The 12,298-nt window shown below is 45.2% G+C and overlaps 2 protein-coding genes across 4 annotated transcripts in view; one reads left to right on the forward strand and one right to left on the reverse strand.

The window, feature by feature from the left end:
* The window catches only part of LOC130168224 (neurofibromin), a 73,067-nt gene that overhangs the window by 23,867 nt on the left and 36,902 nt on the right, over positions 1-12,298 (reverse strand). For all 3 annotated transcript variants that reach the window (XM_056374912.1, XM_056374913.1, XM_056374911.1), the window contains 5 exons: positions 9,767-9,925; positions 8,747-8,844; positions 8,179-8,325; positions 7,927-8,073; positions 7,267-7,377 (listed from right to left, as the gene is read on the reverse strand). In XM_056374912.1, coding sequence (XP_056230887.1) covers positions 7,267-7,377; positions 7,927-8,073; positions 8,179-8,325; positions 8,747-8,844; positions 9,767-9,925 — 662 coding nt within the window. The remainder of the gene's footprint in view (positions 1-7,266; positions 7,378-7,926; positions 8,074-8,178; positions 8,326-8,746; positions 8,845-9,766; positions 9,926-12,298) is intronic.
* On the forward strand, positions 1,885-7,060 carry omgb (oligodendrocyte myelin glycoprotein b). Its single transcript, XM_056374916.1, has 3 exons — positions 1,885-2,071; positions 2,818-3,018; positions 3,706-7,060. Exons 1-3 carry the CDS (start codon positions 2,067-2,069, stop codon positions 4,685-4,687), a joined length of 1,188 nt encoding a protein of 395 aa, XP_056230891.1. The 5' UTR covers positions 1,885-2,066; the 3' UTR covers positions 4,688-7,060.

The raw sequence follows: 12,298 nt of genomic DNA on the forward strand, positions 1-12,298 counted from the left end.
ATGACTGAACAATGACTGAACAACAACCGAACAATGACTGAACAACAACTGAACAACGACTGAACAATGGCCGAACAATGACTGAACAATGACTGAACAACAACTGAACAACGACTGAAAAACAACTGTAAAATGACTGAACAACGGCCGAACAATGACTGAACAACAACTGAACAATGACTGAACAACGGCCGAACAATGACTGAACAATGACTAAACAATGACTGAACAACAACTGAACAATGACTGAACAACGGCCGAACAATGACTGAACAATGACTGAACAACAACTGAACAATGACTGAACAACGGCCGATCAACGACTGAACAACAACTGAACAACAACGACTGAACAACAACTGAACAATGACTGAACAACAACAACTGAACAACGACTGAACAACAACTGAAAAATGACTGAACAACAACTGAACAATGACTGAACAACAACTGAACAATGACTGAACAATGACTGAACAACAACTGAACAATGACTGAACAACAACTGAACAATGACTGAAGAACGACCAAACGACTGAATGACGCACTGAAATCAACTACACAAAATGAAAACATGTGGAAGAGCAAGGTTTTTAAACACATTCTCTGTGGACTGTTACATTGGCCTTTAGAAACATTATACCCTCCATCTGCTGTGAACCTTAATCGCGATAATTTCAACAGAATTCCATATTCCTACCAGAGCAGCCTCGATGTATTTCCTGTGTTCAATGTGGTCATGTGGTTTTCATAATGAGAAGAGTACCTATGTGTATGTAACGTCAGATTGTTCACGCGTTATGATGATGCTTTTATTAAAATGTCGGTAAATGTCATTGGTTTTGTTTCTGTTATTTTATCTGAATGTGAGGCTGGTTTCTGTCTGGTGGTTTTTAAGGTTACATTAAAATCAAACCCAGACACCAAATTATTCTGGGTCAATAATTCACCTTTCTATTTTTTCACGGTTTCACCTAATTAAACTAATAGATAAACAGTTGCGCTACATTTAGAGCAGATACAGAGCAACAACATGCTTGTAATATTTGTTCTCATTTTAAATGCTCCACTGTGACTGAGTCTGTCTGAGCAGGTAGAGGACAGATGTTTACAGATGTTTGATGAGCAGCTGATGATTCTCTGTAGGTTTGTTGCAGCTTTAAGAAAATGAAAATAAACAACAGTTTTATAAGTTTTATATATTTGTGACAGGTTAAGTTCAGCAGGATCATCTTCACTAATGAACACCACATGTCACATGAAGTCACATGACTTCAAAACCACGATCGCATGACTTCAATGTCTCCACCACTAAGCTCTGACCTCTTCTACTGAAGCCTCTCCTCTAACAGAGTTAGTGAAAGTTTGTAGTAACACAACCAGCCTGTAAAGGTGGACTGGTGAGTTAACCAGGCTGTAAAGGTGGACTGGAGAGTTAACCAGGCTGTAAAGGTGGACTGGTGAGGAGATCAGAGACGTCAGGACCAGGGAACCAGGTTTTAGGACTCGTTCCTGCAGGACTCTGTTCTACTTGTGACAAAAATCTAAGTCACTGAAGTCTGAAAACAAACTGCTGAGAAACCAAATCTGTCTTTAGCTATAAGAAATGTGTGTGTGTGTGTATGTGTGTGTGTGTGTGTGTGTGTGTGTACACAACATGATTGACAACCTGTGCAGGCAAATTAAGCTCAATCAAGTGTGTATGAGAATATATGTGCACAAGAGAGAGAGAGCTGCTGTTGTCAGCATGTGCACACACGTTATTCCATCCCTCTGCCTCATCAGCAGCAGAGTGCTCTGGCTTGCTGCTGCATTTCTCTCCCTCTCCCTCCCTCCCACCCACCCTCTCTCCCTCCCACCCTCGCTCTATCTCCTAACCCGGACCTTCAGCTGCATCAGGAGGCTGCAGAGCGGCAAGCAGAGTGGGGACCGGCGCTAGCAGACAACATGTTTGACGGCACGCAACTACGTCCACCACAGGCAGGAAAAAGAGAGTGACATCATCACCTTCACACAGAGGAAAGAACAGCTGGAGGAGGACACGACTGGAGAGGAGAGATGTCAAGATGAGGTGAGTGAGAGAGGAGAGATGACAGGATGAGGTGAGTACTGCAGTAAACTACAGTGTGATGTTGGTCGATGCTCCATCGCTGTGCAGATTCTCTTCTCAGTTTATTTAAAGACACAGAGCAAGTCAGTGATGTCAGAGAGGAAATTTCTGGAACATGTCAGGGTGTGAACGAGTCTGTGGTGAAGAACAAACACACATGGAGCTTCAGTCTCACAGTTACTGTATCAGCTCACTGCAGCACTCTGAGCTCCAGTCCCACTGGCAGAGCTTCAAGACCAGCTGGCACCAACAGCCTGTCCCACTTCAGACCAGGACCCGTACTGACAGGGGCATCTGATGGTCTGTGTTCAGACTGCAGTGCACACGTATCAGAGGCAGTTCTGTTCTCAACAAACACTGATGTACAACATGATTTGTCATCTGAGCCGTTAAATTTGTGTTGAGATAATTGAACATAAACATCATAAACTGACCACACACACACACACATCAGGGGTCCACCTCCAGTCTAGATCAGAAAACAGCTCAGTATGAGGTTGTTGTGACTGACCTGGACACAGTGATGACGAACAGCTCCAGTCTGTCTGAGGACTATGAGTCCTGAACACAGGGTTCGGTATCGGTGACCAGCTCTGATAATCAAATCTTTTTCACATCAAACTGTTCAAACTCTTTTGTATCATGAAGACTAACCTTGTATACACCCCACCCCCCATCCCTCCCCTCCCCTCCCCTCCTCTCTGCAGAGCCTGGACCATGCCTGCCTGCTCCTCCTCTCTGCTCTGCCTGATCCTGCTGCTGCTGGGGGGCTGGGTGCTGTCTATCTGTCCCCCTGTGTGCCTCTGCAGACAGGGACACCGCGTGGTGGACTGCTCCTCACGAGGCCTCACCAAACTGCCGCCTGGTCTGCAGCACAACATCCACTTCCTCAACCTGTCCTTTAACAGGTGAGCAGCTGCACCTCTCAGACAGGTGACAGGTGCTGCAGGTCAGAGGTCACACATGGTACAGTGATATTCTCTACAGAGATCAGGGTTAGAGAGAAGAGAAATGAAAATAATAGGTTTTTTATTAGAGCTCACACACAGAGCTGATTCAAAGAGCTGGACTTAAAAATAGATCAGAGAAAAATATAAAGACTAAAACAATGAAAAGTCAGAGGTGAACAGAAGAGTTCAGCTAAGATCTTCTGGAAGTTTATTCCAGCTGTGTAACATCATGAGTTTCACCAATAAAAACATGGTGTGTTTTAATCTGCTGCATAACAACAGCGTGGTGAAAGCTGCTGCAGCCTGACTGTTAAAAATAAGGAGCTGTCCCAGATACTGATCAGTTTGAGTCTCTGATGTGATTAAATTAGCTCAGATACAGAGTCAGGGTGGTGACAGTAAACAGGAGGAAGTTCAAGTGAATCTAACTTCTGAAGAAACAAAGAACTTCCTTCCTCTACAGAACATACGTATAACTGATCACAAGTCTCCTGGGTTATGGTCTGGAGGTTCGGGTTCAATAAACTCAAGGCAGAGCTGTGTAACTGACCTGATAATCTTCGGTTACACTGTGTTCAACTCTGAACATTAGTAAAGTGCAAACAACCATAGATGTGTTTTTTAAATGTGACCTTCCTCTGACAGCCTCCAGGGTCTGGACAGTCAGCTCAGTCATTATGCCCACCTGCGGACACTGGACCTGTCCTATAACCGCCTGGAGAGCCTGCCCCCCGCCTTGCCGCGGTCTCTGTGGGACATCCGGGCGGCGGGGAACCACCTGCGCTCGCTGGACAAGAACGACACAGCGTACCACTGGAACCTGAAAGTCCTGGACCTGTCGGACAACGAGCTGGAGAGAGTGGTTTTCATCAACAACACGCTGCCCAGCCTCCGAGCTCTCAACCTCAGTCACAACCGGTTCTGGACTGTGCCCACCAACATGCCGCACAACCTCGAGAGCATTGATCTGTCACATAACTACCTGGTGCAGATCTTGCCTGGGTCTCTGGACCGGCTGCCCAGGCTGGCTCAGTTCTACCTGCATGCTAATCGCTTCTCCTGGTTGTCTGAGGGGGTGTTTGACAAGCTGACGGGGCTGGATGTCATGACTCTGGGAGATAACCCCTGGGCCTGTGAAGAAGAGGAGAATATCACGAGGCTGCTCAGGTGGGCTGAGCAGACTCGTGCCACAGTCTTAGGCTGCCCGTGTTACACGAGACCCATCTGTGGACAAACCCACCCAGCGACACCAGGGAGGGAGTGGCACTCTGCACTGTTCACAGAGCCCCCGCTCTGGGTCAATGGCAGAGGTGAAGGACACGACAGTCAGTCGCCTGCCAGGACTGCAGAGGTCACGTCCAGCTACCAGGCCAAGTCTGCTCTCTTTGAGACCGGGATCTATCAGGGCAGCAGAGCAGGGAACGAGTCTGGAGACAACCTGCTGGTCTGGACATCTTCCACCACTTTTGACAGTTTCTCCACTAGCACAACGACACGCCCACCGCCTTCAACCATGAAGCCCAAAGTCTCGCACTCACAGAATCAAGGTTGCGGCCTCCTGGTGGAGACTCAGCAGACTGTCACTCTGACTGTTTTAGTGATGACAGTAGCAATCAACAACTTCTGACTGAACACAGAGAAAAATGACTGGATTAGTCTGGACTGTGAATGTACCACCAAGTAACTGAGCACCTTCATTGTCCCTGGTACAAACTGTTACTGCCTTCTGTCACTGTCAGCATCATCATCATCATCATCATCATCATCATCATCATCATCATCATCATCCTCATGAGCTCAACATGTGAAAGAAAATGTCTGTGAATCCCTGAACACAAAGAAACTGACAGAAAACTTGTGAAAACACGAGTGAACTGGTTCAATGCTCATCTCTCTGCTGTGCTTCACGATACTGATGCTTGTTTTGCTCCTCAGAACCAGATCTACAATAATCATATAGAACATCCATCACCATGACTGGCTCCTGGATTTACGACAGAGTAAAGGGCTAGTTCAGTGTTCACAGGAGGACTTCACAGAGCAGATGTAGGTGTGGATCAATGCAGTGAAGCCCACTGATGTAATAAAGTGTGCAACAAAATAAAGTCTAAGTTGAGAAACCAAAGCACAAGAAACAATCATCCTGTTGAACAGAGGAAGTCGACCTTCAAACTAAAAGACCTGTTTTATATTCATGTTAAAATAATCCACTGACTCTTTCATCCCTGTGGTTTTATTTCAGCTGTGACCGTTTCTTTATCAGAGTGTTTTTAAGTTTATGAAACAGTCCATGAACACTGGGCTGACTGTAGCTGTAGTAACCTGCTACTCCTGCATGGTCACTGTCAGTGGTGGTTACAGTGGACCACAGTAGAGTCTGTAGTCTGATTTATCTTCTGTCTGGAGGAGACTTTAGAAACAAATAAGAGTTTCCCTCCAAACAAAGAATAGAGGAATCAGTCAGTTAGAGGTGGAAATTATTGATCAGCATGTCCAGAACTGTTTCTTATGTTTACATCAGAATGGTGACAATGGCCCTCATTTATCAAACGAACGTACGGCAGAAAACCGTGCGTACGACCATTTCCACGCAAGCTTCGGCATTTATCAATTTGGACGTGAGCGGAAGCTACGATCAGATCTCACGTCAGGTCTGAGCTTGTGTACAAGAGTCTGAATTTGCGGTGCAGCAGCAAAATCTGGCTGAGTCTGAAAATAATTATTAAACAAACCTCAGCATAAACAGTCACATATTTAGAACAGATCAAAACGGATTCTTAAAACGAATAAAACAAGATAAAAACATTTGAATTTTAAAAAACCCCACGTTTTTTACTGATACCACTTTTTTGTACAATAAAACAATATGAGAGGCTAAATAGCCTAACATGACATCTAATTATTGCACATAAAAATTTGAAATAATAATAAATACAAGCAGAAATGTGTGTTTGCAAATTAACTCATGGCAAAATTGTGTAATTGTTTTTTGTTTTTTCCGATGGGTGTGACACAACTGGAACAACAATTAAAAGCATCTGGTGAGATAATCATTGTTGCACTGTGGTTGGTCAGATGTTTACTCACTCCCCTATTTAAACAGATGCTTTGACAGTTATCAGTTATCATCATCAAATCATAACGATGGCAGATTTACTCGTTTTGGAGGAACAATACGCGCGCGTCAGACGTGAGCGCGTTTTCAGAGACCGCAGGGATCTCCAGATTGCTGGGTTTCCAAATTTGATTGGAGCAATTGATTGCACTCATGTGCGTCTGAAGGCACCATCCATGAATGATTACGCTTTCATCAATTGCAAAAACTACCACTCTGTAAATGTGCAGGTGATTTGTGATGCCAAGCTCTCACTTTTAAACGTGGTGGGCAGGTGGCCGGGGGGGGACACACGATTCTTTTATTTTTCAAAACAGCTGTGTTGGCGCGCGGCTGCAGGAGGCGGCGCTGCAGAGCCAAACTCATCTCCGTTACCCTCTTCCACACAGCGGTTTTATGAGCTCCTGTGATCCCACTCTTCAGACTGCCAAAAAGCACATCCTTATTTTGCGCCACCTCGGATGTCAGGATGTCGATCTCCATCTCTGAAAAGTTTTGTTTTTTGCCAGTAACTTTTCTCTCCATGTTTGACCTTAGTGGGCGGGGCCTCCGAACCAGGAATATTTAAGGGCGTGACATGTTAATGACGATCGAATTCAGCTGCCACATTTATCAAGAGCCGATCATTCGTACGCTGGGATTGCTCAGATACGAATGTTTCATGAATCACACGTGTATCCTATCGTAACCAATTCTGCGCTCAGATCTGCGCCTGTTTTCACGCAAGATTGATAAATGAGGGTCAATGAATCTGAGTTTAGACTCTGTGTGAGTCAGTGAAGAGACAACAGCTGTTACAGCTGTTATTAACATTATGTCTTAAATCCAGATGGACTGTTGACTGATTCAGTTGAACTTTATTGACAATAAAAAAATAAAAACAGAGGCTGTCACTTGGTCATTTATGGTCTGACTAGTAAACTTCCTGCTAGTGAAGGTAAATATATAATGTGTTGGGCTGAGGTCAGGTCAGTGATCCAGAGAACATCAGACAGACACACACAGGGTCAGAAGTGAATGAAAACCCTCACGTAACAACAAGGTAATAAGGACAACAGACATTAGAGGAGGATGGACATTCAGGTTCCTACCTGCGGGCCACGTAGTAGAACACTGGGTTCCCCGTCTTGGAGGTTCCTGCCTGGTAGAAGATGTTGAGGGTCTTTAAGGCTTTGAACTCTTCCTTCTCATGGACCTGGTGCCTGAAGACAGAGAGAGCTTCATTAATTCTTATTAATAACAGTGTAACATCAGGTTTTATTAGACCAACAGTATGTTACATGTTACAGACAGAACATACTGACTGAGTGAAGAGATTAAACACAAACCACTGACTGTCTCAGAGGGTTCAGACTCTTATCTTTTGTTTGTAGAGATGTATTTATCTTAAAGAGAAGGAGCTCTGGACGCATCAGGAGGAAACCACAGAGGAAACACAGATGAACCCAGGAAGTTGGGATCAAATCTTAGAGCAACAGGAACATATGAACGGACACATTCATTCTCAGCAGCTGGACAGACAGCAGCTCACACCACACTGATCTCATGCTGCTGTTATCTACAAGCTGAAGTTGAAGTGAGGGTCTACAGGTGTAGTGTCTCTGCTGAATCCACCTGATGAGGCATGAGCTGGTTTACAACACTTAACTACAGCCCAGTCAAAGCAGTCGTCATATCTGAGTGTCACAGCTGATCATCAGTGGTATAAGTTAATTATGACCGAGAGGGAGACTGTGAACCTGTAGACCCACCTGGTCATGAACTCCTCAAACTTGGAGCTCGTCAGGTTGAGACTGGACCAGTGAGTGTCAGCCACAGGTTTGTGTTCAGGAGGTCCCAGGTAGGCGAGCAGGGTGGCCATCTTGTCAAAAGGTCGTCTGCCTACAGCCTTGTGATCCCTGGAGGTGAGATGATAATTACAAAGACTGCAGACAGTTTATTCCAGAGACCATGCAGCAGGACACACTGGTGTGTGATCCTGGAGGTGAACCAGGTATCCTGACCTGTTACTGGACAGGTACTGGCCGATCCTCTCCTGGTTGTTCCACAGCAGGCGGTGCAGGGCCAGCACGTTACCGTCACTGATGAAGGACAGACTGTGGTTGACAGAGTCACTGGGTGGAGAGTCAGACGCTATGTCCAAGAAAAACCTGTGGAGGAGAGAGGACAGTTCAGTACCTGAACCTGGAACCTCAACCTTGAACAACTTGAACCTGAAAGAACCTGAACCTGAACCTGAAACAACCTGAAACAACCTGAACCTGAACCTGAACCTGAACCTGAAGAAACCTGAAGCTGAATCTGGAACCTGAACCTGATCCCACCTGAAACAACCTGAACCAACCTGAAACAACCTGAACCCTAACCTGAACCTGAACCTGAAACTGAACCTGAACCTGAAACAACCTGAATCTGGAACCTTAACCTGAACCTGAACATGTGTGAAACCTTAAACCCTTCCGACACCAGCAGATGTAGTTTGAGCCAAAGCAATAGTTCTTTAACCAGAGTTGATTTGTTGTTCTCTGTTCAGACCGAGAGGCGGGTTGGCATCGTGCTCCAGGTTCTTACCTCCTGGCTGAATCAAAGTTGCTCTTCACAAAATCATTAAAAGGTCTCATGTGTTCTTCTTTTGTAAACAGGACATGGTTTGCAATGCTCTGCAGAATCTGAAGGACAAGAAGAAACAGACAAAAAGCACATTAGACACTCTGTTACAGTACACCGTCATAGTGTCAGCAGTTCATGTGGCTGCTGTTCAAACAGAGTTACATGGTCTTTGAGTCACAGTGCCCACAGCTGCAGGTTGAGGTTGTTGGTGACTGAGCGATTGAAGGACTTCCCTTGATTCTGAAATCATGTCCTTAGAATCTTTCATTTCTTTCTTCCTCTGAATCCCAGGAATACTTTCCCCAGAAAGGTTTATCTCTATAATATTATAAGGTCTCCACCTTGTAAAGACCCTTGAGTCAATGTTTGTTACGATTCTATACAAATAAAATTGAATTTAATTTCTGTTTAAATTTCTAGTAGCTGAATAGACTTCCACTGAAAAGTCATGATCTCTGAGGGGGAGGAAGCCGATCATGAAGAATTGGGCTACCAAACACCCAGTGTGACCATCTTAGTGCTCAGCTAAGGGTTAACTGTGTGGAGCAGCAAAGAGTCTGTTACAATCCACCCTGATGTTTCTATGGTTCGACGAACGACCTGGATCCAAGATGCTCTTCATACTAAACCTGCTGAACAGCGGTCTGCACTCTGACCTGGGGACAGTCTCTATCCTGCACGTCCACTGTTATAGATGTTTCCCTCCGCTGTCTTCACACCAGCTCTACACAATGTTTACCCACACAATCAGACTACAGCTACAACAGCATTAACAGTATCTGTTCTGTACATATATTCTTCAGCAAACACATCAGAACACACAAGCTAATAATCCCAGGGTCTGACATGGGAGCACGTCCTCGCAGGAATTGATGATGTCATTTCCTACCATTCAACACTACTGCACACCAAGATGAGTATTTGGTTTCTCCGTCTCATCCACTGACTGGGAGATGAAACGTTCCCTTCAGTCAGTCTCACCTTGGACATGAGTTTGAGACCCCGTTCGATCCTGGGCAGGGGCTTCTTATCCAAGATGCCGGCTTCATACGGAGACACAATCGCAGGGTTGACGAAGCGCAGGAACATGGCACTGCCCACGGCTCCGATGCTGTTCTGAGGGAAGCGCTGACTCACCACCTGAGGATGATGGAGGGAGCAGGGAGACAAAGGGAGATGTAGAACAGATGGAACAGAGGAGAGAGGGTTGAGCAGGTTTGAGCAAAGGGAAGGAGAAAATATTGAAAATGGATTTCAGTACATTTAAGAGCAAAGGAGGGAATGATGAGAATAAAATATACGTGTCGATATGTGTAAGAGAGCAGAGTAAGGAGGCTCAGGAGGAGGAAGAGGAGGTTCATCCTGGGCTGTAACAAGAGAGAGAAGCAATCTGACTTGAGTTACAGCCCAAGAAAGAGATGAGAGGAAGAGCGAGACAAGAACCGACCGAGCCCTCTCTGCTGGAGATGAATGAAAACTGGGTCATCACAAAAAAACACAAGGCGATGAAGATGTGGAGCCGTACAGGTGAACATCCAAAACAGCATAACCAACACGTCCCATGTTGCTTTGAGGCAAAGGAGGGCTGTGTGACACATTCAGGGGGGTTACGACCTCACATCACAAGCTCCAGTCTGTCCCTCATCAAGTCCAGAAAGCTGAAGCATGACCGCAGACAGGAAGTCAACCCTGCATCGTCTTACTTTGAAGGGATCTTCAAATTAAGATGATGCAAAGACATCTAAACAAGTCCCTCATGTAGATTTTGAGACCTGCAGCCAGAACCACATCCGGTGGTCTACGGTCTAACACTGAGTGTTGTCTGTAGAAGATGTAGACCCATTTAAGCTTCTTCCAATTTATAACAACTTGAAGTTTCTGTAGTTTTGTTCATCGTTCTATGAGAAAAATAAAATGAGTTTAACTTCTGCAACAGAACAACGTTTGATGGGTCAAAACACCCAAACCGACCACCTACCTTTAACATGTGAGCACACAGTTCTTCTGTACTGAGGGATGACGTGGTCACCTTTGGTTTTACCTCTAACTGAGGGTTATAGGGCTCAGGAAGGTCCCCGATCGCCTCATACACAATTCCTGTTTATCTCCTCTCTGACACAGCACAGGGCGCTGTGGACAAGGAGGAGCAGCACACAGGTGGAGCAGGGGGGCAACACAGACCATTTAGTCGTCATCACAGAGGTTTTACATGAAGCCACGTTTCAAACCCCCTGACCCTGACCGTGAACCTGACCCTGTCTGATCAGCTCAGCGCTGGTGTTACTGATGGACTTCACTCCAACAGGGTAAGATATTTGATGAGCACAGAGGTGTCACTCCTCACACAAATGATGGACAAATCTATGAGAATAAACTGCAGTTATTCTCCAACACAACATTCAGAAAGCTGGAGACTACGATCCAATCTCTGCGTCTTAACGTGAAACTGATTCTGTTGAACATCAGAAAAAGAGCAGAAGCTGTGGTCAGCTGGAATCACACGGCAAATTATTCAAATGTCCCTCTCCTGCTCACCATCTGATTGGTTGGTTGTTCCAATTAATTGAATGTATTCTCAGAATGCTCCAAATTGCAGTTTGGGTGGAGCATCGGTTTGAGTATGCTGTTAAAAATGAAGCACACCAGAGGGACTCATGTGATGACATCAACGCACACCACACATACTGTATCTACATGAGCACACACACCCTCCATCCACTGCCCAACAAACCAGAGCTGTATCTACACAGAGTTCAGTTCAGATTCATCAGCGTCTGTTTGTTTGGTGGAGGAATACTTCAAATGTCAGTACGTCAATCAAACAAGGCCATGGTCTATTAATTCAAGGGGGAGAACGGCTTGAACTAATTTTCACCACGTTTAGTTGAAAACTCATTTGACTGCCCCCCCAGCCTCCTCCAGGATGTGCCTTCACTGCAGTATCAAAGTATCAGGCAGGTTTTTACCCACGGTGTGATTCCACTACACCTTCCACATGAGAATGAATCATCAGGTATGAGCTTTTCACCAGTAACTATAACTAAGAAACTGAGAACCAGAAAAGGTTAGAAGCGCCAACATTGATCATGAACAATAAAACGTGGAAAATGGGTTTTTATTTATCCTTGACAAATATGAAGAACCTGCAGAGTTCTACCTGAAACCACACTCAAATATCCTGACAAACCTAACCTCCTGTCTCCCACATGTACAAACACATACATACCAACACACATATATACAAATACATCCAGTGGTCAGTTCATTGGGAACACCAGCTCCTCCTTCGTGGAGGTCTTATAGAAACTGGTTACAGAGGGCGCTGTGGAGGCTGCAGTCTCCACCATGATCAACAGCTGTTTACCCAGTCAGTCACTGACTTTCTTTTAGCTGCTGTTCCTAATAAAGTGACAACTGACTGTAAAACACACAAACACAGGTATGCATGTGTATATACATATAGGCATTTATATATGTATATGAAGAGGGAGAGAGAGGGAGAGAGACACAGAG

Source organism: Seriola aureovittata, chromosome 4, assembly GCF_021018895.1.
Source record: "Seriola aureovittata isolate HTS-2021-v1 ecotype China chromosome 4, ASM2101889v1, whole genome shotgun sequence".
NCBI lineage: Eukaryota > Metazoa > Chordata > Actinopteri > Carangiformes > Carangidae > Seriola > Seriola aureovittata.